We start from the raw sequence: 23,312 nt of genomic DNA, 5'->3' as shown, positions 1-23,312 counted from the left end.
GTCACAGTCATCCAGAGTAGCTAAAACCTCCCTGAGCCACACGCGGAGGTGTTCAAGCTTGAATTTAAATGTAGACATATCAGAATCAGGTTGAAGCATCTTCCATGAGTCAGAAAAATCACCCACAGAAAGAAGCTCTCCTGCCTCAGCTTCTGCATATTGTGAGGGAATATCAGACATAGCTACTAAAGCGTCAGAGAGCTCTGTATTTTTTCTAGTCCCAGAGCTGTCTCGCTTTCCTTGTAAGCCTGGTAGTTTGGACAATACCGCTGTAAGGGTATGATCCATAACTGCCGCCATGTCTTGTAAAGTAAACGCCATGGGCGAGCTAGATGTACTTGGCGCCACTTGAGCGGGAGTCCCTTGAGTGGGAGTCAAAGGTTCTGACACGTGGGGCGAGTTAGTCGGCATAACTTCCCCATGTCAATTTCCTCTGGTGATAAATCTTTTAAAGACAGAATATGATCTTTATAACAAAGTAAAATCAGTACATTTGGTATACATTCTAAGAGGGGGTTCCACAATGGCTTCTAAACATAATGAACAAGGAGTTTCCTCTATGTCAGACATGTTTAAACAGACTAGCAATGAGACCAGCAAGCTTGGAAAACACTTTGATAAATGTTAACAAGCAAAAAATAAAAACGGTACTGTGCCTTTAAGAGAAACAAATTGTCAGAAATTGAAAAACAGTGATAAAAAGCAGTAAATCTTACGAAATTTTTACAGTGTGTATAATAGACTAAGAGCATTGCACCCACTTGCAAATGGATGATTAACCCCTTAGTTTCAAAAACCGGATAAAAAAAAACGATAAAAAAACGTTTAACAGTCACAACAAACTGCCACAGCTCTGCTGTGGCCCTACCTGAAGGCACAAAAACCCTTTGTAGAGGTCCTAAGTGTTCAGGAGGCTCCTTCAGGGAAGCTGGAAGTCTCAAGCTGCAAAAACTACTGCACGATTTAGGCCTGAAATTAGGCCCCTCCCAACCTGTACTCACTGTGAGAGGGCCATAAAAAAAAACTATCCCTAGGCAAAATCTAGCCAGCCATGTGGAAAAAAACTGGGCCCCAATAAAGTTTTATCACCAATATGTAGAAAACGTTTAAACACTTCCAGCAAACGTTATCTTATTTTCAGTAATGTGAGAAAGTAATAAGAATATTACCTTTTACAGCAAGCATGATACTAGTCGTTATTAAATCACTGTAATCAGGCTTACCTTAAATAAATCCGGTATTAACAGCATTTTCTAGCATATTCATTTCTCTAGAAAAATTTAAACTGCACATACCTCATAGCAGGAGACCCAGCACGCCATTCCCCCAGCTGAAGTTACCTCATCTCTTCAGTTATGTGTGAGAATAGCAATGGATCTTAGTTACAACCTGCTAAGATCATCAAAAACCACAGGCAGACTCTTCTTCAACTTTCTGCCTGAGGCTAAAACAGTACAACTCCGGTACCATTTGAAAATAATAAACTTTTGATTGAAGATAAACTACATAAATTCACCACATCTCTCTAGCTACTTCCTATCGTGTCGAGAGCTGCAAGAGAATGACTGGTAGTGGCAGTTAGGGGAGGAGCTATATAGACAGCTCTGCTGTGGGTGATCCTCTTGCAGATTCCTGTTGGGAAGGAGAATATCCCACAAGTAATGGATGATCCGTGGACTGGATACACCTTACAAGAGAAAGGGGGGGGGGAATAGTGTGTCTGAAACTCTGGGCGTCAGTTACCCTCTTTAATATTCATCTTGGGGTCTCACAGATTGGGAGTTGTTCCGTTGCAAATAGGTCTCCCAAATGAGGCTAAAGATGTCTGAATGGCGCCTAACTCTATATACATAATCTTCCATGGACTTCACATAGTTTAGATATTCAACAACACTTTGCCATCTCGGGGGGTGCACCTTTTTCCAATTTCTAGCAATTGTCATTTTGACTGAGGTGAGCATATATATTAAGAGAGATCTCTTATGTGGGGGTATTTTCTCTAAATTTAGATGTAGGAGAGCCAGAGCAGGGTCAGAGATCTCTGGGAGATCCATTGCTTTACATATCTCACTGAGCTTGCTCCAGAGTGGCTTAAGTCTAGGGCAGGACCACTGTCAAGGTATTTGAAATATTATTAAATATATAGAAGTATATTTGTCTTTATTTAATAAGTCTGTGGATGTGCACATTGTTTGTAGAACAAAGGATTGTTTCTAAGAGATCTACCACACTCAATATGCTAAATTATGCAATTGTATAATTTAGCAAGGAACTGAAAATTAACACAGTTTCAGAAACCATCTGTGTGATTGCCTGGGAACCAATGTTAAAAGACAGCATTCTGATACCTAGATCAGGATACATGCCCATATATGGGCTTCCTCCAATGGAGATGCCGATCTGTCTGAAGAGATGTTAAAGATGCAAGCATTCTTCAAAAGGGACTGATAATTAGCACAGATTTGTTGAGTGGCTCATGCTGTGTGGCTAATAACACTGGAATATACAAGATGTTAAACATTGCATCTGGGTTAAGATAACAGAGAAAACACATGACTTACATGTTTCAAACAACTGTATTTAGATTTCAAATAAAATATACTAGGAAAATAAATACAAGATACTGCATAGAAGTGGATGTGTATGTATATATATCTATATGTGTATATGTGTATTGTATATATACATGCATATTTTGAAAGCATGAATATCTTGGCCTCTGTGTGTTTAAGAACATGAATAGATGTTTATGGACCTGAAGAGAAGTGATTATTAACATTTATTTTTATTTCATATCTACATAGACAGGATTCATGTATTCAGGAAGAAATACAGAGAAATGTAACATGCTATATCTGAATGAATGCAATATATCAGGAGTTTTAAATACTACCAATCTGGAAAAAACAGAATTTATGTTTACCTGATAAATTACTTTCTCCAACGGTGTGTCCGGTCCACGGCGTCATCCTTACTTGTGGGATATTCTCTTCCCCAACAGGAAATGGCAAAGAGCCCAGCAAAGCTGGTCACATGATCCCTCCTAGGCTCCGCCTACCCCAGTCATTCGACCGACGTTAAGGAGGAATATTTGCATAGGAGAAACCATATGGTACCGTGGTGACTGTAGTTAAAGAAAATAAATTATCAGACCTGATTAAAAAAACCAGGGCGGGCCGTGGACCGGACACACCGTTGGAGAAAGTAATTTATCAGGTAAACATAAATTCTGTTTTCTCCAACATAGGTGTGTCCGGTCCACGGCGTCATCCTTACTTGTGGGAACCAATACCAAAGCTTTAGGACACGGATGAAGGGAGGGAGCAAATCAGGTCACCTAAATGGAAGGCACCACGGTTTGCAAAACCTTTCTCCCAAAAATAGCCTCAGAAGAAGCAAAAGTATCAAACTTGTAAAATTTGGTAAAAGTGTGCAGTGAAGACCAAGTCGCTGCCCTACATATCTGATCAACAGAAGCCTCGTTCTTGAAGGCCCATGTGGAAGCCACAGCCCTAGTGGAATGAGCTGTGATTCTTTCGGGAGGCTGCCGTCCGGCAGTCTCGTAAGCCAATCTGATGATGCTTTTAATCCAAAAAGAGAGAGAGGTAGAAGTTGCTTTTTGACCTCTCCTTTTACCGGAATAAACAACAAACAAGGAAGATGTTTGTCTAAAATCCTTTGTAGCATCTAAATAGAATTTTAGAGCGCGAACAACATCCAAATTGTGCAACAAACGTTCCTTCTTTGAAACTGGTTTCGGACACAGAGAAGGTACGATAATCTCCTGGTTAATGTTTTTGTTAGAAACAACTTTTGGAAGAAACCCAGGTTTAGTACGTAAAACCACCTTATCTGCATGGAACACCAGATAAGGAGGAGAACACTGCAGAGCAGATAATTCTGAAACTCTTCTAGCAGAAGAAATTGCAACTAAAAACAAAACTTTCCAAGATAAGAACTTAATATCAACGGAATGTAAGGGTTCAAACGGAACCCCCTGAAGAACTGAAAGAACTAAATTGAGACTCCAAGGAGGAGTCAAAGGTTTGTAAACAGGCTTAATTCTAACCAGAGCCTGAACAAAGGCTTGAACATCTGGCACAGCTGCCAGCTTTTTGTGAAGTAACACAGACAAGGCAGAAATCTGTCCCTTCAGGGAACTTGCAGATAATCCTTTTTCCAATCCTTCTTGAAGGAAGGATAGAATCTTAGGAATCTTAACCTTGTCCCAAGGGAATCCTTTAGATTCACACCAACAGATATATTTTTTCCAAATTTTGTGGTAAATCTTTCTAGTTACAGGCTTTCTGGCCTGAACAAGAGTATCGATAACAGAATCTGAGAACCCTCGCTTCGATAAGATCAAGCGTTCAATCTCCAAGCAGTCAGCTGGAGTGAAACCAGGTTCGGATGTTCGAACGGACCCTGAACAAGAAGGTCTCGTCTCAAAGGTAGCTTCCAAGGTGGAGCCGATGACATATTCACCAGATCTGCATACCAAGTCCTGCGTGGCCACGCAGGAGCTATCAAGATCACCGACGCCCTCTCCTGATTGATCCTGGCTACCAGCCTGGGGATGAGAGGAAACGGCGGGAACACATAAGCTAGTTTGAAGGTCCAAGGTGCTACTAGTGCATCCACTAGAGCCGCCTTGGGATCCCTGGATCTGGACCCGTAGCAAGGAACTTTGAAGTTCTGACGAGAGGCCATCAGATCCATGTCTGGAATGCCCCACAGCTGAGTGACTTGGGCAAAGATTTCCGGATGGAGTTCCCACTCCCCCGGATGCAATGTCTGACGACTCAGAAAATCCGCTTCCCAATTTTCCACTCCTGGGATGTGGATAGCGGACAGGTGGCAGGAGTGAGACTCCGCCCATAGAATGATTTTGGTCACTTCTTCCATCGCTAGGGAACTCCTTGTTCCCCCCTGATGGTTGATGTACGCAACAGTTGTCATGTTGTCTGATTGAAACCGTATGAACTTGGCCCTCGCTAGCTGAGGCCAAGCCTTGAGAGCATTGAATATCGCTCTCAGTTCCAGAATATTTATCGGTAGAAGAGATTCTTCCCGAGACCAAAGACCCTGAGCTTTCAGGGATCCCCAGACCGCGCCCCAGCCCATCAGACTGGCGTCGGTCGTGACAATGACCCACTCTGGTCTGCGGAATGTCATCCCTTGTGACAGGTTGTCCAGAGACAGCCACCAACGGAGTGAGTCTCTGGTCCTCTGATTTACTTGTATCTTCGGAGACAAGTCTGTATAATCCCCATTCCACTGACTGAGCATGCACAGTTGTAATGGTCTTAGATGAATGCGCGCAAAAGGAACTATGTCCATTGCCGCTACCATCAACCCGATCACTTCCATGCACTGAGCTATGGAAGGAAGAGGAACGGAATGAAGTATCCGACAAGAGTCTAGAAGCTTTGTTTTTCTGGCCTCTGTCAGAAATATCCTCATTTCTAAGGAGTCTATTATTGTTCCCAAGAAGGGAACCCTTGTTGACGGAGATAGAGAACTCTTTTCCACGTTCACTTTCCATCCGTGAGATCTGAGAAAGGCCAGGACTATGTCCGTGTGAGCCTTTGCTTGAGGAAGGGACGACGCTTGAATCAGAATGTCGTCCAAGTAAGGTACTACAGCAATGCCCCTTGGTCTTAGCACAGCTAGAAGGGACCCTAGTACCTTTGTGAAAATCCTTGGAGCAGTGGCTAAACCGAAAGGAAGCGCCACAAACTGGTAATGCTTGTCCAGGAATGCGAACCTTAGGAACCGATGATGTTCCTTGTGGATAGGAATATGTAGATACGCATCCTTTAAATCCACCGTGGTCATGAATTGACCTTCCTGGATGGAAGAATAGTTCGAATGGTTTCCATCTTGAACGATGGAACCTTGAGAAACTTGTTTAAGATCTTGAGATCTAAGATTGGTCTGAACGTTCCCTCTTTTTTGGGAACTATGAACAGATTGGAGTAGAACCCCATCCCTTGTTCTCTTAATGGAACAGGATGAATCACTCCCATTTTTAACAGGTCTTCTACACAATGTAAGAATGCCTGTCTTTTTATGTGGTCTGAAGACAACTGAGACCTGTGGAACCTCCCCCTTGGGGGAAGCCCCTTGAATTCCAGAAGATAACCTTGGGAGACTATTTCTAGCGCCCAAGGATCCAGAACATCTCTTGCCCAAGCCTGAGCGAAGAGAGAGAGTCTGCCCCCCACCAGATCCGGTCCCGGATCGGGGGCCAACATTTCATGCTGTCTTGGTAGCAGTGGCAGGTTTCTTGGCCTGCTTTCCCTTGTTCCAGCCTTGCATTGGTCTCCAAGCTGGCTTGGCTTGAGAAGTATTACCCTCTTGCTTAGAGGACGTAGCACTTTGGGCTTTATTACTGCAATTGCGAAAAAACATGAAGGAATTGTTCAAAATTCACCAAATTTTCACCACAGTGTCTTAAAGCCTTAAAAGTATTGCACACCAAATTTGGAAGCTTTAACCCTTAAAATAACGGAACCGGAGCCGTTTTGAACTTTAACCCCTTTACAGTCCCTGGTATCTGCTTTGCTGAGACCCAACCAAGCCCAAAGGGGAATACGATACCAAATGACGCCTTCAGAAAGTCTTTTCTAAGTATCAGAGCTCCTCTCACATGCGACTGCATGCCATGCCTCTCAAAAACAAGTGCGCAACACCGGCGCGAAAATGAGGCTCTGCCTATGCTTTGGGAAAGCCCCTAAAGAATAAGGTGTCTAAAACAGTGCCTGCCGATATTATTATATCAAAATACCCAAATAAAATGATTCCTCAAGGCTAAATATGTGTTAATAATGAATCGATTTAGCCCAGAAAAAGTCTACAGTCTTAATAAGCCCTTGTGAAGCCCTTATTTACGATCGTAATAAACATGGCTTACCGGATCCCATAGGGAAAATGACAGCTTCCAGCATTACATCGTCTTGTTAGAATGTGTCATACCTCAAGCAGCAAGAGACTGCTCACTGTTCCCCCAACTGAAGTTAATTGCTCTCAACAGTCCTGTGTGGAACAGCCATGGATTTTAGTGACGGTTGCTAAAATCATTTTCCTCATACAAACAGAAATCTTCATCTCTTTTCTGTTTCTGAGTAAATAGTACATACCAGCACTATTTCAAAATAACAAACTCTTGATTGAATAATAAAAACTACAGTTAAACACTAAAAAACTCTAAGCCATCTCCGTGGAGATGTTGCCTGTACAACGGCAAAGAGAATGACTGGGGTAGGCGGAGCCTAGGAGGGATCATGTGACCAGCTTTGCTGGGCTCTTTGCCATTTCCTGTTGGGGAAGAGAATATCCCACAAGTAAGGATGACGCCGTGGACCGGACACACCTATGTTGGAGAAATTAGCAGTATTAAATTTCCTTAATATAATAAAATGTTAATAATATAACATATTTGGTATCAGAATAATCAGAAAAAATAACCTAATATTAACCATCTATAATTGGGATTATAAATGATTAATGCAAAGAGTGTGATCTGATTAAATATCCATGTTATGAGAATAATTAACTTGTCAAAAATGTTTTAGAAATGTGGGGGTGAAATTGTTTTGTCTAAATATCTGCTGCCACCTAAGGGCCAATACTGGTAGGACAGTTAAGGGAATTTAACTGTCCATAAGATACGTTGCCATGGTAAACATGTTTCAACTCTAAGGGCGGACCAGGGACAAGGCTCCGTGGGCGTTTCCAATACTCACCAATGACTGATAATAACCAAAAAAGGGGAGGGGTGAAATCAGATGATTCAAACCCCAGCATAGAGACTGATAGAAAAGGTTGTTGGCTAATCCAGAAGGAATAACTACTGTGGTTATTAAAGCACACAACTACTGTTGGACTCCATATGCAATACCCCCAATTTTGAATTTCTGAGGTGAAATTGGATCTATTGAGAAACATTGGAAACTGGATTGCTGTTTATTTGGTAATGTATACAAATTTATTGTTAAGACAAGTTATATGCATAGTCACTACAGTTAAATTATAGTAAGCAGATTGTACTTTTAAACTGTGTGTCATTGTTTTTGGATAATTCTTAGCTGGCCTGTTTGTATGCAAAAACAATTTAAAATAAGCATTCACTGTTGCTTGGTTTGGCAGAGTCTGAGAAATAAATTGTATTTTGAATTGGTAGTCACAGCCTATATATTGTTTAAACCTGTATCTGATTGGCTAAGTAACTCATCTGTGCAAGTTCTGATATTGTAAATTAATATTGTATTAGGATAAATTACAGTTAAATAGCAGAATATATATATATTATCCTATTGTTTATAAGCACAGTTTAGAATTGTACTGCTTGGATGTTAAAGGTTTTTAGTCCCATTGTGTTAACTAAATAAAAGGCTATTTGTAATTTTAAATGCAGCTCTGAATGAAAGGTTGGTTTTAAAGATACATTTTTCTGGCTTTGTAAGAAGGATAGCATATCTTAATAGTTGGTTTTAACGCATATAAATTTATTTCATATTCCTTTTATTACAAATATATTTCAAAAATGTTCATGGATATTAACTAAATAAAAGAATTCAGATATTTATATTAATTTTGTCTTAGTAGAAGTGTATTGATTGTGGGTTCAGTCTAAAGAAAGATTGTTAAATATATTCCCTGACATATACTCACACATTGTTTGGAGAATACCGCTAAGATTCTTATAAATATACTGACACCACCATGTGTGCAATAGGGTGCCCAGACCTCCACAGTCCCTCCAGCAGGAGGGAGAGTGAGTAGAGTAGAGAGTTTGAAGCTTGGTCGGGACCAGGTGCCACCTAGTAATCATTTTAAAGTAAAGTTCATACATCGTAGTAAAGTGCAAAGCCGCTTTGGTCTTAGTGATAGCTACTGTCCATTTCTGGGTAGTATACGTCATTTTTAAGTCCGTCTCCCAAGAGAGCATGTGTCTTGTTTTCACTAGTGTAGAAGGTACTATTAGGCATCTATAATGCGCTGTAAGAGGTTTATAAATTTGGAGGCCCATCTTCCATCTCAACTCCAAGATCGTAGGGGCACGAGGTGTGTCTCCCAGAAACCCCCATGCCTTCAATAAGGATTGTAGTCTCATGAACTCAAATTCTAGGTGTCGCAGGATCTCATATCTGGCTATCATCTCACCCTGTGTGAGGAGGCGATCACCGGCATAGAAGTCTCCAACTGTTCCTGCTGTAATTTTATAATATATCCCCTAACAGGTCTACAGGAATTATCAAAGTGGGGTATTTAAAGCCTTGTGTGTGTTATCTGGCCTGTGTAATCTAAATACCCCTTTCTTTGAGGGTACTATTTAATACCTACTATGGCAACATATATAATAACAGGCGAGGGTATGGCATTTACTATAGTAGTGAGCTATTGCTCTGCTGAGCTCCGCCTCCACACTAGGAATTAGTTCGAAAAGGGGTATTAATTACTCTCCGCAGTTCCAGGCAGAGTTAGTAAGTCTCTGCCCTATCCTAAGTGCTATCTACATAAAAAATAAAATTAGGTTCTACCTTTTAGTTGGGATCCATATGTTTTGGGATGTGAAGGGTTCTAAAGTAATCCTGTTAGTTGGAAGGCCCATTGTGGTGTACAGTAAAAATGTCAATATCACTCAATGTGACTTAATATTTGTTTGTAACATGGGGCGGGTGCATAGCGCCTTCCATTGTATGCAATTATATATTAGTCTCTCACATTGTCTTTGTTTTGTTTTTTCTTTATGTCTGTACTGCCTGGTGAACCTTAATAAAAATTAAAAGAAAGAAAAAAAAGAAAAAAAAAAAAAAAAAGCGAATCTCAGGATGTTTAGCAATCTTTATATGAAGACAGAAAGAGCAGAAATTTGTCCTTTCTAAGTATTTGCAGACAAAACTTTATCCAAACCATCCTGAAGAAACTAAAATCCTAGGAATTCTGAAAGAATGCCTAGAATAATTAGTGGAACAGCATCAAATATAGGTTTTCCAAACCCTATGATAAATCTTACTTGAAACAGACTTACAAGCCTATATCAGTGTTAATTACCGAGTCAGAGAAACGTCTATGACTAAGAACTAAGTGTTCCAATTTTCATGCCTTCAAATTTAGAGATCCTGATGGAAAACTGGGCCTTGAGACAGAATGTCTAGTCTTATAGGAAGTGACCAAAGCTGGCAACTGGACATCTGGACAGGGTCCGCATACCAGAACCTGTGAGGCCATGCTGGTGCTATCAGAAACACATAAGATTGTTCCATTATGATCTTTGAGATCACTCCAGAGGTAACAAAATTTAAAGCAGGTTGGTAAAACCATGGAACTGCTAAAGCATTCATCATTTCCACCTGAGGATCCCTGGACCTGGAGAGGTATCTGGGAAGTTTCTTGTTTAGACGAGAGGCCATCAGATCTATGTCTGGAGGACTCCAGATCTGCACAATCTGATAGAACACATCTGGATGGAGAGACTACTCCCCAGATATAGAATCTGACTGAGATAATCCGCTTTCAAATTGTCTACACCTGGTATATGAATCGCAGTGCGAGTCCCCCCTTGATTGATATATGCCACTGTTCTGACATGGTCTGTTTGAAACCAAACATACAATTCTCTCTTTAAAAGAGGCCAAGAATGAAGAGCTCTGAAAATAGCACAGAGTTCTCAGATATAGATTGGAATCCTCGAGAAGCGAGGTTACCAAACTCCTTGTGCTGTCAGAAACCCCCCAAATAGCTCCCCAACCTGAGAGACGTGCATCTGTTATGATCACAGTCCAGGTAGGACAAACAAAGGAGGCCCCTTGAACAATAAAGGTGATGGTATAACCACCAAGTCAGAGAGAGTAGAGTGTTGGGATTTAAGTATCAGTTGTGATAACCGTATAATCCCTGCACCATTGGTGCCACATGAAAAACTGTAGAGGCCTCATATGAAAACAAGCAAAAAGGATTGCGTCTGATGCTGCAATCATGAGACCTAAAACTTCCATGCACATAGCCACTGAAACTAATAAGAGATTGAAGGTTTGGACAAGCTGAAACCAATCTCAAACGTTTCTTTTTTGTTAGGGATAGAGTCATGGACACAATCTGGAAATCTATTGCGCTAGTACCAAGATATCATCCAAATAAGGAAACATTACAATACCCTGCTCTCTAATTACAGATAGAAGGGCACCTAAAACTATTAAGAATATTCTTGGTGCTATTGCAAGGCCAAACAGAAGAGCGACAAATTGGTAATGCTTGCTTAGAAATTAATCTCAGAAAACGATATTAATCTGGATGAATCTGATTGTGAAGGTAAGCGTCCTGTAAGTCTATTGTGGACATGAAGTGACCTTGCTGAACAAAAAGCAGAATAGTCCTTACAGTCACCATCTTGAAAGTTGGGACTCTTACAAAACCATTTAAAGTTTTCAGATCCAAAATAGGTCTGAAAGAATTTTTCTTCATAGGTACAATGAATAGATTTGAATAAAACCCCCAATTCTTGTTCCTGCTGTGGAACTGGAAAAAAATTACCCCTGAAAGTTCTAGATCTGAAACACATTTCAGAAAGACGAGCTTTTACTGGGTTTTTTGTTACATGGGTAAGAAAGAATCTTCCCAAAGGAAGTCTTATTTTGAATCCTATTCGACACCCCTAAGAAATTATATTCTGAATCCACTGATTTTGGACAGAGTCTGTCCAAACTCTTTGAAATAGCTTTAGTCTGCCCCTACCAGAACTGGCTTGAAGGCCGCACCTTCATATAGGTTTAGGGGCAGGATTTGGTTTCTTATAAGGCTTGGATTTATTCTAATTTGGAGATGGTTTCCAAATAGAGCAAGAGGCCTTAGGGGAAGAAGTGGTTTTCTGTTCTCTATTCTGACGAAAGGAATGAAAATTATTGGGAGCTTTAAAATTTACCCTTAGATTTCTCGTCTTGGGGCAGAAAAAAAAAACTCCCTTACCCCCAGCAACAGTGGAGATAATAGAATCCAATAGTGAACAAAAAAGATTTTTACCTTGAAAAGAGATAATCTAGTTATATACACCATGTCAGCATTCCAAGATTTAAGCCACAAAGCTCTTCTAGTTAGAATGGCTATTAAGACATGGATTTGATATTGATCTTCCCAACATCAAATATAGCATCACAAAATGATTTGCATGTTGAAGAAGTAAAACAATGTTAGATAATTCAGAATCTGAAGACAACTGCTGTGCTAAACTCTCCAACCAAAAAGTAGAAGCAGCAGCAACATCAGCCATAGATATAACAGGTCTAAGAATATAGCCAGAATGCAAATATGCCCTTCTTGGATAAGATTCAAGCTTCCTATCTAAAGGATCCTTGGCTACAGGTAAAGGATACAATTTCTAAGACCTAGAAGAAGGGTTAAGAGAGGTACCAGGCTTAGACCATTCTTTAGCAATCAAATTAGAGATAGCATCAGGAATTGGAAATACTTCAGCAGTAATAACAGTAGTCTTAAAAACAGAATTTAGACAATTACTAGCTTTATCATCAGGAGATTTAGACTCCTCAATACCCAAAGTAAACAAAACTTCCTTTAAGAGAGAATGAATGTTCTAACTTAAATAAAAGATTTGTCTATATCAGTCTGACGTGGCATCCTCTGAATCAGGGGAGACCCCATCAGTAGAGGATACGTCAGTATGTTGAAGGTCAGAACTTAATTCACTACGTTTAAGAAAATGTTGCAAAAAAGCAGTCATTGCCTTCTCTATAGCTGTAGCAATAAAATCTTACATTTCTGCAGTAATGCTATGTACATTTAGACTGAGATGTAATAACTGTGTATTTGTACACAGATATATTTAAAGGGACATTAAACATTGAGATGGTAACATAAAATGATAAATTGTATATATAAAACAGCTCTGCAATATACATTCAATATTTATTTTGTCCTCTTTGCTTGTAATTCCATTCTGAAATTGTGAGCTTTTCAGTTCCTGTTAGAAATGGAAATGCAGAACACTGTTAAATCCAGCACAACCATTGGCTGCACACTCTAGTGACCTATTTATAACTGTCTCTAATTGGCCACAGCAGAGAAGGTAACACAAGTTACAACATGGCAGCTCCCAGTGTTTTATAGACACTAAAACTTTACACTTATTTTGTCACTTTTTAAACAACTAATGACACGTTAAAAAATACATCTACATGTTACTCATGGACTAATCTTTTCTTTGAATGTATCATTCTATCTAGCATGTATTTAGTGTTTAATGTCCCTTTAACAATTTGTTAAACAAGAGCCACATAGAGCTGAATAATTTATATCTTAATTACAACATGCATACTTAGCTTTGTTAAATACCCGTTTAGGCAGCTCAAATCCTATGGTAACATCAGAGGCAGGTTCAGTTTGAGACATAATTGCAAAAAAAAAACACAATTAGAAAAAAATAAAAATAAATTCTGCAAATTTATATCCATGCTCCTATATAGGATATATAAATATATAAAACTGGCTTGAGAGAATGGGAAACAGAGCGAAAAAAATTATAAAAAAGAAAGCCGATTCATAAAATGCTGCATTGAAGGTCTAAAGGCTGTGACACACTGCAAGCGATGTGGCACAAGGCAAAGCAGCTGCTTCGCATCGCTTCGGAAGATCAAATATTTCATCTCTGGTGCCTCAGCTACGCGACCTGATGCGGCACAGTGCTCAGAAATGAAAAGGCAGGACACACTGAGCGCACACTGCCGCATCTACACGCTGCGCGCCGCTCCGCTTGCAGTGTGTCACAGCCTTAAGTGTTTACTGAGAACATTGAACGAGCTGGGGGTGGAGCTTATAACAGCAATTTTGGGAGAAAAATTTTGGGGGAAATTTTTGGCACCAAAAAAATGGCCCACAATGAGGACGTCACCCTATGACAAATAGCATCATCACATGCACGACATGCAAAGCTGAAGAGGATTTCTAATACACCTATCATTCTAAAAAGCAGGTAAGAATTTTAATTGTATATACAAAAAAACAAAATGAACCAAAATACAGCCTAATGGATACTTCTATTATGGCTGCATAAAATGTGATCAACATTCCATGAGGCCAACATAATACTTAGCATCCTAATTTATAAATAAAATTGCTAGCTCTAAAAATACCCCTAAATGTTTCACAGACTACCAACACAAATAAAGTCACTAAAAAAGAACACTGAATTACTGACTCAAGGCATGTATACAAACAATATATAAAAACTTTAATTAAAAAGTGCCTTATATAAAAGTATATACTTACCGTGTAAGACACCCATCCACATATAGCAGACAGCCAAACCAGTACTGAAACATATCAGCAGAGGTAATGGCAGAGGAGTATAATGTTGATCTGTAAAGGGAGGCAGCAGATGAATCCCTGCAACCGATTTCCAGAGCCTTAGAATAGATTTCCCATAGGTGGAAACATGGCGTCATCAGGCAATACTCCCTTCACATCCCTCAAACACTGTACTTTGAGAGGAACTGGGCTTCAATATGCTTAGAAGTGCCTATCACAAAAGAAAAATGAAGCACAACTTGCTTCACCTCCATCATGAGAAGCAAAGTTTGTAAAACTAAGGTATGTGTGAGGTAGATGTTTTTATGGGCATTTTGAGGTTTGGGAAACTTTGCCCCCTCCTGGTAGGAATGTATATCCCATACATCACTAGCTCATGGAATCTGGCTAAAAAGCTAAAATAATGCAGTAAAATATTTTCATTTACCATTACCAAGCATGTGACCAACACAAGACTCTTACCTTTTAGATTCTATATGTTTGGCAGTGGATTGCAGAGAGGGGAACTGCGTATCGCTATAAATTTCTGGTGGACCAACAGGTTTTCGCGTTGCAGCCGAGGCTCTGGCTCCAGGTGGCCTATACACACCGGACTGCACAGGCTCTGGAGGTTCAGTTACTAAAGTAGGGAGAGAAATGTTTGTTTTGTTTTTAAACAACCCCCCCCCCCAATTGTAAAGACAAAAACAAATGCCAAACTTTCATCCAAGCATTCTGCTTTCCAAAGCACATTTACTGTTTGTTTCGGAAGTCTACTTATTTGTAAGCATGGCTCATTTATTATCTTTCAACATCCAAGCCTGTATTACAGGAAAGTCTGACACTGAGCCTATACAGCTAACAGACATTAAAAATAGACACCATAGTGCATTATTATAGTGATATCTAATCAGGCAGCAGACACATGCTCTTGATCCCTTCTTGAGAGCGCACAAATAGGTTGCTTCATAATCTCAAGGAAGGATCAGGAGCTTGTGTCAGTTCAAATCAATAGCATGGAAAAAAAAAATAAAAAAAATTAAGCTCGTTATTTGAAGTATGCTGTGGGGCAACATCTGCAGGCAGTTATACGGCAACTTAAAGTTAATATTTTTTTTTTCCCTCTAGTGTAGGGATCCCTCCCCCCCCCCCCTCTAACCGATCAGGCATTCCTGCCACCTCCCTGATCCCTTACAAACAGCTCTCTATTCCACCCAGGGCCACTGGTTACCGCCATCTTAGCTACAGGCAACCAGTACCAGTGTATGGCCTTTTTAAAATGTATTTATTTAGTTTTTAGTTTTTTTGAAGTGTAGGGATCCACCCTCTAACCGATCAGGCAATTCTGTAGTGTACGGAACCACTGGTACCCTCCTTCGTTATAGTCCTTTTCTGTAGTGCAGACAAAACACCTCCTTCCCACGATCAATGCCCACTCACCTCTGACCCCACCACTAAGGCAGTGCCCAATACAGACAGTATCTGCCTTAATATGGTAACCAAGCACAATGTTACCATGTGAAGGCAGATGCCTTCTGTCGCCCCACCCCAGTTGCGGCTCCCGCTGTCAAAGCCAACGGCGGGACCATAAACTGCACCAGGAGTTTTGGGCGTAGGTACTATGTTTACACAGTATGCTGGCCAAAATACTGTGTGACGTAGTACATATGTCCATAGGTTTAAAAGACTGGTTCTCCTTATCACTGTTCTGGCCAGTTCTATAAATTGAGCTGATAGCCATCAATCTTACAAGGATCTAACATTCTTTAAGTTTATAGGTTTATTCAGTGTGATATACCATAATTTAGCATCCATGAAACACCCTTTATAAAACATTTACATGGAAACTAAAACTTCATTTTTATACTAGGAGGATTTTTATTTTTAAAAAGGCAAATCTTACCAAGGCTTACAGGTGCAGGAGCAGAGGCAGTTTTATTCCAAGGACCCGATGTCTTGTCTTGAAAATTACCCCCATCCTCATCCCATTCACCACCCTGTTCTTCCTTCTTCTCATTTTCCTCGTCATCCTTCTCGTTGCTGCATTAACATTAACTGCATTAATAACTAGGCTCTGTATCTTACAACTTAATAACAGAAGTATAGAGTTTGGAACACTATAGAGTATTTTTAAGACCATGCTTTTCAAACAAGCTATACTTTAACATATATACTAACAAAGACCTGTAGAGGGTATATGTTTGGTGCTTTTTTTGGTACAAGTATACAAAGATCTCTCATACACACACTAGATAAACTTTTGTTTGTGTCAGTTCACATACAGCTTTAAACAACCTATTTGGATAGAGAAAGGAGAGAGAAGACCCTAGAAATAAAAGGCACAGAGAAGACCAGTAAGTTTCCTAAGAAGTTTGTGTTTCCTCCATAAAGAACTGAATCATCCACCAGCAACGATGCCTGTTTAAGTGTATGTGGACTAAAACTGGGATTCATTATGTGCTGTTAAATCTTCCAAAAATAGCCTTGTATTGGATGCATACTTCACCTGAATCATTGCACCCCTGGGATAATGGACGACAGATGCCATTTAGTAAAATTTACAATGAAATAAAATAGAATGAAGACAGCTTAACATGAACAAATTCTTCTCAGCTTTTTTCTAGTCAGCCTAAAAATCTAAAAAAGCAGAATATTGTGGGTACATGCCCACTGACCACTCCTACTCAAGTAGAGAAAAAAAACTTGCCTGAGGGAGAAAATATATCTACAAATTTATATCACAACCAGCACCCTTCCGGCTTGACTCATGTCATGCATGGATCAGTCAAGAACCTATCCAATTAAACAATTTGGATGGTGAAAGGTGGTTTGAGTTTGACCACAACGCCTGAGCCAATGGAGATACCAACCCTAACTCCAACATAAAAACAGAATTTATGCTTACCTGATAAATTACTTTCTCCAACGGTGTGTCCGGTCCACGGCGTCATCCTTACTTGTGGGAATATCTCTTCCCCAACAGGAAATGGCAAAGAGTCCCAGCAAAAGCTGGCCATATAGTCCCTCCTAGGCTCCGCCCACCCCAGTCATTCGACCGACGGACAGGAGGAAAAAACAGGAGAAACTATAGGGTGCCGTGGTGACTGTAGTTAGAGAAAATAATTCATCAAACCCGATTAAAAAAACCAGGGCGGGCCGTGGACCGGACACACCGTTGGAGAAAGTAATTTATCAGGTAAGCATAAATTCTGTTTTCTCCAACATTGGTGTGTCCGGTCCACGGAGTCATCCTTACTTGTGGGAACCAATACCAAAGCTTTAGGACACGGATGAAGGGAGGGAGCAAATCAGGTTACCTAAACAGAACGCACCACAGCTTGCAAAACCTCTCTCCCAAAAATAGCCTCCGAAGAAGCAAAAGTATCAAATTTGTAAAATTTGGCAAAAGTGTGCAGTGAAGACCAAGTCGCTGCCTTACATATCTGATCAACAGAAGCCTCGTTCTTGAAGGCCCATGTGGAAGCCACAGCCCTAGTAGAGTGAGCTGTGATCCTTTCAGGAGGCTGCCGTCCAGCAGTCTCGTAAGCCAAAAGGATGATGCTTTTAAGCCAAAAAGAAAGAGAGGTAGAAGTCGCTTTTTGACCTCTCCTTTTACCAGAATAGACGACAAACAGAAGATGCTTGTCTGAACTCTTTTGTAGCTTCTAAATAGAATTTTAGAACACGGACTACGTCTAAATTGTGTAACTAACGTTCCTTCTTTGAAACTGGTTTCGGACACAAAGAAGGTACAACTATCTCCTGGTTAATATTTCTGTTGGAAACAACCTTTGGAAGAAAACCAGGTTTAGTACGCAAAACAACCTTATCTGAATGGAACACCAGATAGGGCGGAGAACACTGCAAAGCAGATAACTCAGAAACTCTTCTAGCAGAAGAAATAGCAACCAAAAACAAAACTTTCCAAGATAACAACTTAATATCTATGGAATGTAAAGGTTCAAACGGAACCCCTTGGAGAACTGAAAGAACTAGATTTAAACTCCAGGGAGGAGTCAAAGGTCTGTAAACAGGCTTGATCCTAACCAGAGCATGAACAAATGTTTGAACATCTGGCACAGCTGCCAGACGTTTGTGTAGTAAGACAGATAACGCAGAAATCTGTCCCTTTAGAGAACTTGCTGATAATCCTTTATCCTAACCCTCTTGTAGAAAGGAAAGGATCTTAGGGATTTTGATCTTATTCCATAAGAATCCCTTGGATTCACACCAGCAGATATATCTTTTCCATATTTTATGGTAAATTTTTCTAGTTACCGGTTTTCTGGCTTGAACTAGAGTATCTATCACAGAATCTGAAAACCCATGCTTTGATAGAATCAAGCGTTCAATTTCCAAGCCGTCAGCTGGAGGGAGACCAGATTTGGATGTTCGAATGGACCCTGTACAAGAAGATCCTGTCTCAAAGGTAGCTTCCATGGTGGAACCGATGACATATTCACCAGGTCTGCATACTAAGTCCTGCGTGGCCACGCAGGAGCTATCAAGATCACAGAGGCCCTCTCCTGCTTGATCCTGGCTACCAGCCTGGGAATGAGAGGAAACGGTGGAAACACATAGGCTAGGTTGAAGGTCCAAGGCACTACTAGTACATCCACTAGAGTCGCCTTGGGATCCCTGGATCTGGACCCGTAGCAAGGAACCTTGAAGTTCTGACGAGACGCCATCAGATCCATATCTGGAATGCCCCATAATTGAGTCAACTGGGCAAAGATCTCCGGGTGGAGTTCCCACTCCCCCGGATGGAATGTTTGACGACTCAGATAATCCGCCTCCCAGTTTTCAACACCTGGGATGTGTATCGCAGATAGGTGGCAGGAGTGATCCTCTGCCCATTTTATTATTTTGGTCACTTCCTTCATCGCCACGGAACTCCTTGTTCCCCCCTGATGATTGATATAAGCAACAGTCATCATGTTGTCTGACTGGAATCTTATAAATCTGGCCTTTGCTAGTTGAGGCCAAGCCCTGAGAGCATTGAATATCGCTCTCAGTTCCAGAATGTTTATCGGGAGAAGAGACTCTTCCCGAGACCATAGTCCCTGAGCTTTCAGGGATTCCCAGACCGCGCCCCAACCCATTAGACTGGCGTCGGTCGTGACGATGACCCACTCTGGTCTGCGGAAGCTCATTCCCTGGGACAGGTGGTCCAGGGTTAGCCACCAATGGAGTGAGTCTCTGGTCTTCTGATCTACTTTAATCACTGGAGACAAGTCTGTATAATCCCCATTCCACTGTTTCAGCATGCACAGTTGTAATGGTCTTAGATGAATTCGCGCAAAAGGAACTATGTCCATTGCTGCAACCATCAACCCTACTACTTCCATGCACTGAGCTACGGAAGGACGAGGAATAGAATGAAGAACTTGACAAGCGTTTAGAAGTTTTGACTTTCTGACTTCTGTCAGGAAAATCCTCATTTCTAAAGAATCTATTATTGTTCCCAAGAAGGGAACTCTTGTCGACGGAGACAGGGAACTTTTTTCTATGTTCACCTTCCATCCGTGAGATCTGAGAAAGGCCAGAACGATGTCCGTGTGAGCCTTTGCCTTTGAAAGAGACGACGCTTGTATTAGAATGTCGTCCAAGTACGGTACTACTGCAATGCCCCTTGGTCTTAGAACCGCTAGAAGGGATCCGAGTACCTTTGTGAAAATCCTTGGAGCAGTGGCTAACCCGAATGGGAGGGCCACAAACTGGTAATGTTTGTCCAGAAAGGCGAACCTTAGGAACTGATGATGTTCTTTGTGGATAGGAATATGTAGATACGCATCCTTTAGATCCACGGTAGTCATAAATTGACCTTCCTGGATTGTGGGTAGAATCGTTCGAATGGTTCCCATTTTGAACGATGGTACTCTGAGAAATTTGTTTAGGATCTTTAAATCCAGAATTGGTCTGAAAGTTCCCTCTTTTTTGGGAGCTACAAACAGATTTGAGTAAAATCCCATTCCTTGTTCCGCCGTTGGAACTGGGTGTATCACTCCCATCTTTAACAGGTCTTCTACACAATGTAAGAATGCCTGTCTCTTTATTTGGTTTGAGGATAAGTGAGACATGTGGAACCTTCCCCTTGGGGGTAGTTCCTTGAATTCCAGAAGATAACCCTGAGAAACTATTTCTAGTGTCCAGGGATCCTGAACATCTCTTGCCCAAGCCTGAGCAAAGAGAGAGAGTCTGCCCCCTACTAGATCCGGTCCTGGATCGGGGGCTACTCCTTCATGCTGTCTTGTTAGCAGCAGCCGGCTTCTTGGCCTGCTTACCCTTGTTCCAGCCTTGCATCGGTTTCCAGGCTGGTTTGGTTTGAGAAGCATTACCCTCTTGTTTAGAGGATGCAGAGTTAGAGGCCGGTCCGTTCCTGAAATTGCGAAAGGAACGAAAATTAGACTTATTCTTGGCTTTGAAAGGCCTATCTTGTGGGAGGGCGTGGCCCTTTCCCCCAGTGATGTCTGAAATAATCTCTTTCAATTCTGGCCCAAAGAGAGTCTTACCCTTGAAGGGGATATTAAGCAATTTTGTCTTGGAAGATACATCCGCTGACCAAGACTTTAGCCAAAGCGCTCTGCGCGCCACAATTGCAAACCCTGAATTTTTCCCTGAATCTAGCTAATTGCAAAGCGGCATCTAAAATAAAAGAATTAGCCAACTTGATTGCGTGAACTCTGTCCATAACCTCCTCATACGGAGTCTCTCTACTGAGCGACTTTTCTAGTTCCTCGAACCAGAACCACGCTGCTGTAGTGACAGGGACAATGCACAAAATGGGTTGCAGGAGGTAACCTTGCTGTACAAAAATCTTTTTAAGCAAACCCTCCAATTTTTTATCCATAGGATCTTTGAAAGCACAATTATCCTCGATAGGGATAGTAGTGCGCTTGTTTAGAGTAGAAACTGCCCCCTCGACCTTAGGGACTGTCTGCCATAAGTCCTTTCTGGGGTCGACCATAGGAAATAATTTCTTAAATATAGGATGGGGGACAAAAGGTATGCCGGGCTTCTCCCACTCATTCACTATGTCCGCCACCCGCTTGGGTATAGGGAAAGCGTCGGGGTGCACCGGAAACTCTAGGAACTTGTCCATCTTGCATAATTTTTCTGGAATGACCAGGTTGTCACAATCATCCAGATTAGATAACACCTCCTTAAGCAGTGCACGGAGATGCTCTAATTTAAATTTAAATGTCACAACATCAGGTTCAGCCTGTTGAGAAATTTTTCCTGAATCTGAAATTTCCCCATCTGACAAAACCTCCCTCATTGCCACTTCAGATTGGTGTGAGGGTATGACAGAGCAATTATCATCAGCGCCCTCTTGCTCTTCAGTGTTTAAAACGGAGCAATCGCGCTTTCTCTGAAATGCAGGCATTTTGGATAAAATATTTGCTATGGAGTTATCCATTACTGCCGTCAATTGTTGCATAGTAATAAGCATTGGCGCGCTAGAAGTACTAGGGGCCTCCTGCGTGGGCAAAACTGGCATAGACACAGAAGGAGATGATGTAGAACTAGGTCTACTCCCTTCATCTGATGAAACATCTTGGGCAATTTTACTATCTGTGGCAGTACTGTCCTTACTTTGTTTGGACGCTATGGCACAATTATCAAGGGGGAAACACTGACTTTCATACATAGAGAACATAGCTTATCTGAAGGTACAGACATGTTAAACAGGCTTAAACTTGTCAATAAAGCACAAAAACCGTTTTAAAACAAAAACGTTACTGTCTCTTTAAATTTTAAACAGTGCACACTTTATTACTGAATATGTGAAAAAGTATGAAGGAATTGTTCAAAATTTACCAAATTTTCACCAGTGTCTTAAAGCATTGAAAGTATTGCACACCAAATTTCAGAGCTTTAACCCTTAAAATAAATAAACCGGAGCCGGTTACAGTTTTAACCCCTCTACAGTCCCAGCTACAGCCTTTGCTGCGACTTTACCAGACCCAGGGGGGGAATACGATACCAAATGAAGCCTTCTAGGAACTTTTCCAACTACTTTCAGATCCTCACACATGCATCTGCATGTCTTGCTCTCAAAAGTAACTGCGCAGTAATGGCGCGAAAATGAGGCTCAGCCTACAACTGAGAAGGCCCTTCCTGACTGGAAAGGTGTCTAACACAGTGCCTGACGTTAAAAAACGTTCCCCAAGCTTATAAGTGTGAATTACAAGCATAAACATGTATAAAATGCCCAAATAAAGCAATCGATTTGCCCATAACAGTGTCTACCAGTTTTATAGCCCATATTAAGCCCTTTATTCTGTTTGAGACTAAGAAAATGGCTTACTGGTCCCCATGAGGGGAAATGACAGCCTTCCAGCATTACACAGTCTTGTTAGAAATATGGCTAGTCATACCTTAAGCAGAAAACTCTGCTAACTGTTTCCCCCAACTGAAGTTACTTCATCTCAACAGTCCTATGTGGAAACAGCAAACGATTTTAGTTACTGTCTGCTAAAATCATCTTCCTCTCACAAACAGAACTCTTCATCCTTTTCTGTTTCAGAGTAAATAGTACATACCAGCACTATTTTAAAATAAGAAACTCTTGATAGTAGAATAAAAAACTACAACTAAACACCACATACTCTTAACCATCTCCGTGGAGATGTTGCCTGTGCAACGGCAAAGAGAATGACTGGGGTGGGCGGAGCCTAGGAGGGACTATATGGCCAGCTTTTGCTGGGACTCTTTGCCATTTCCTGTTGGGGAAGAGATATTCCCACAAGTAAGGATGACGCCGTGGACCGGACACACCAATGTTGGAGAAATACTAGCATCCACAGAAACAGCATTACTGTTAGGGCTTAAAAACAAAAATTTCCTAAGAGTACCTGAGCCTCCCTCAACCCTTCAAAACATAGGGAATCATGTATACTGGGACAAGAAGTTCAGCTGCACGTGCACAATCTAGTGAGATCATACTCAAACAATATGCAAAGTGTATGCCATTAACCCCAGCAATGCCAAAAATGTTACCAGAGCAA

At 41.1% G+C, this 23,312-nt stretch overlaps 1 protein-coding gene across 1 annotated transcript in view; it reads right to left on the bottom strand.

Annotated features, from left to right (window-relative positions):
• The window catches only part of CDV3 (CDV3 homolog), a 78,067-nt gene that overhangs the window by 32,488 nt on the left and 22,267 nt on the right, over positions 1–23,312 (bottom strand). Inside the window, 2 exon segments of the mRNA XM_053714289.1 lie at positions 14,785–14,941; positions 16,205–16,341. Coding sequence (XP_053570264.1) covers positions 14,785–14,941; positions 16,205–16,341 — 294 coding nt within the window.

Source organism: Bombina bombina, chromosome 5 (assembly GCF_027579735.1).
Source record: "Bombina bombina isolate aBomBom1 chromosome 5, aBomBom1.pri, whole genome shotgun sequence".
Lineage (NCBI taxonomy): Eukaryota > Metazoa > Chordata > Amphibia > Anura > Bombinatoridae > Bombina > Bombina bombina.
This window is presented reverse-complemented; position numbering and strand designations above follow the sequence as displayed.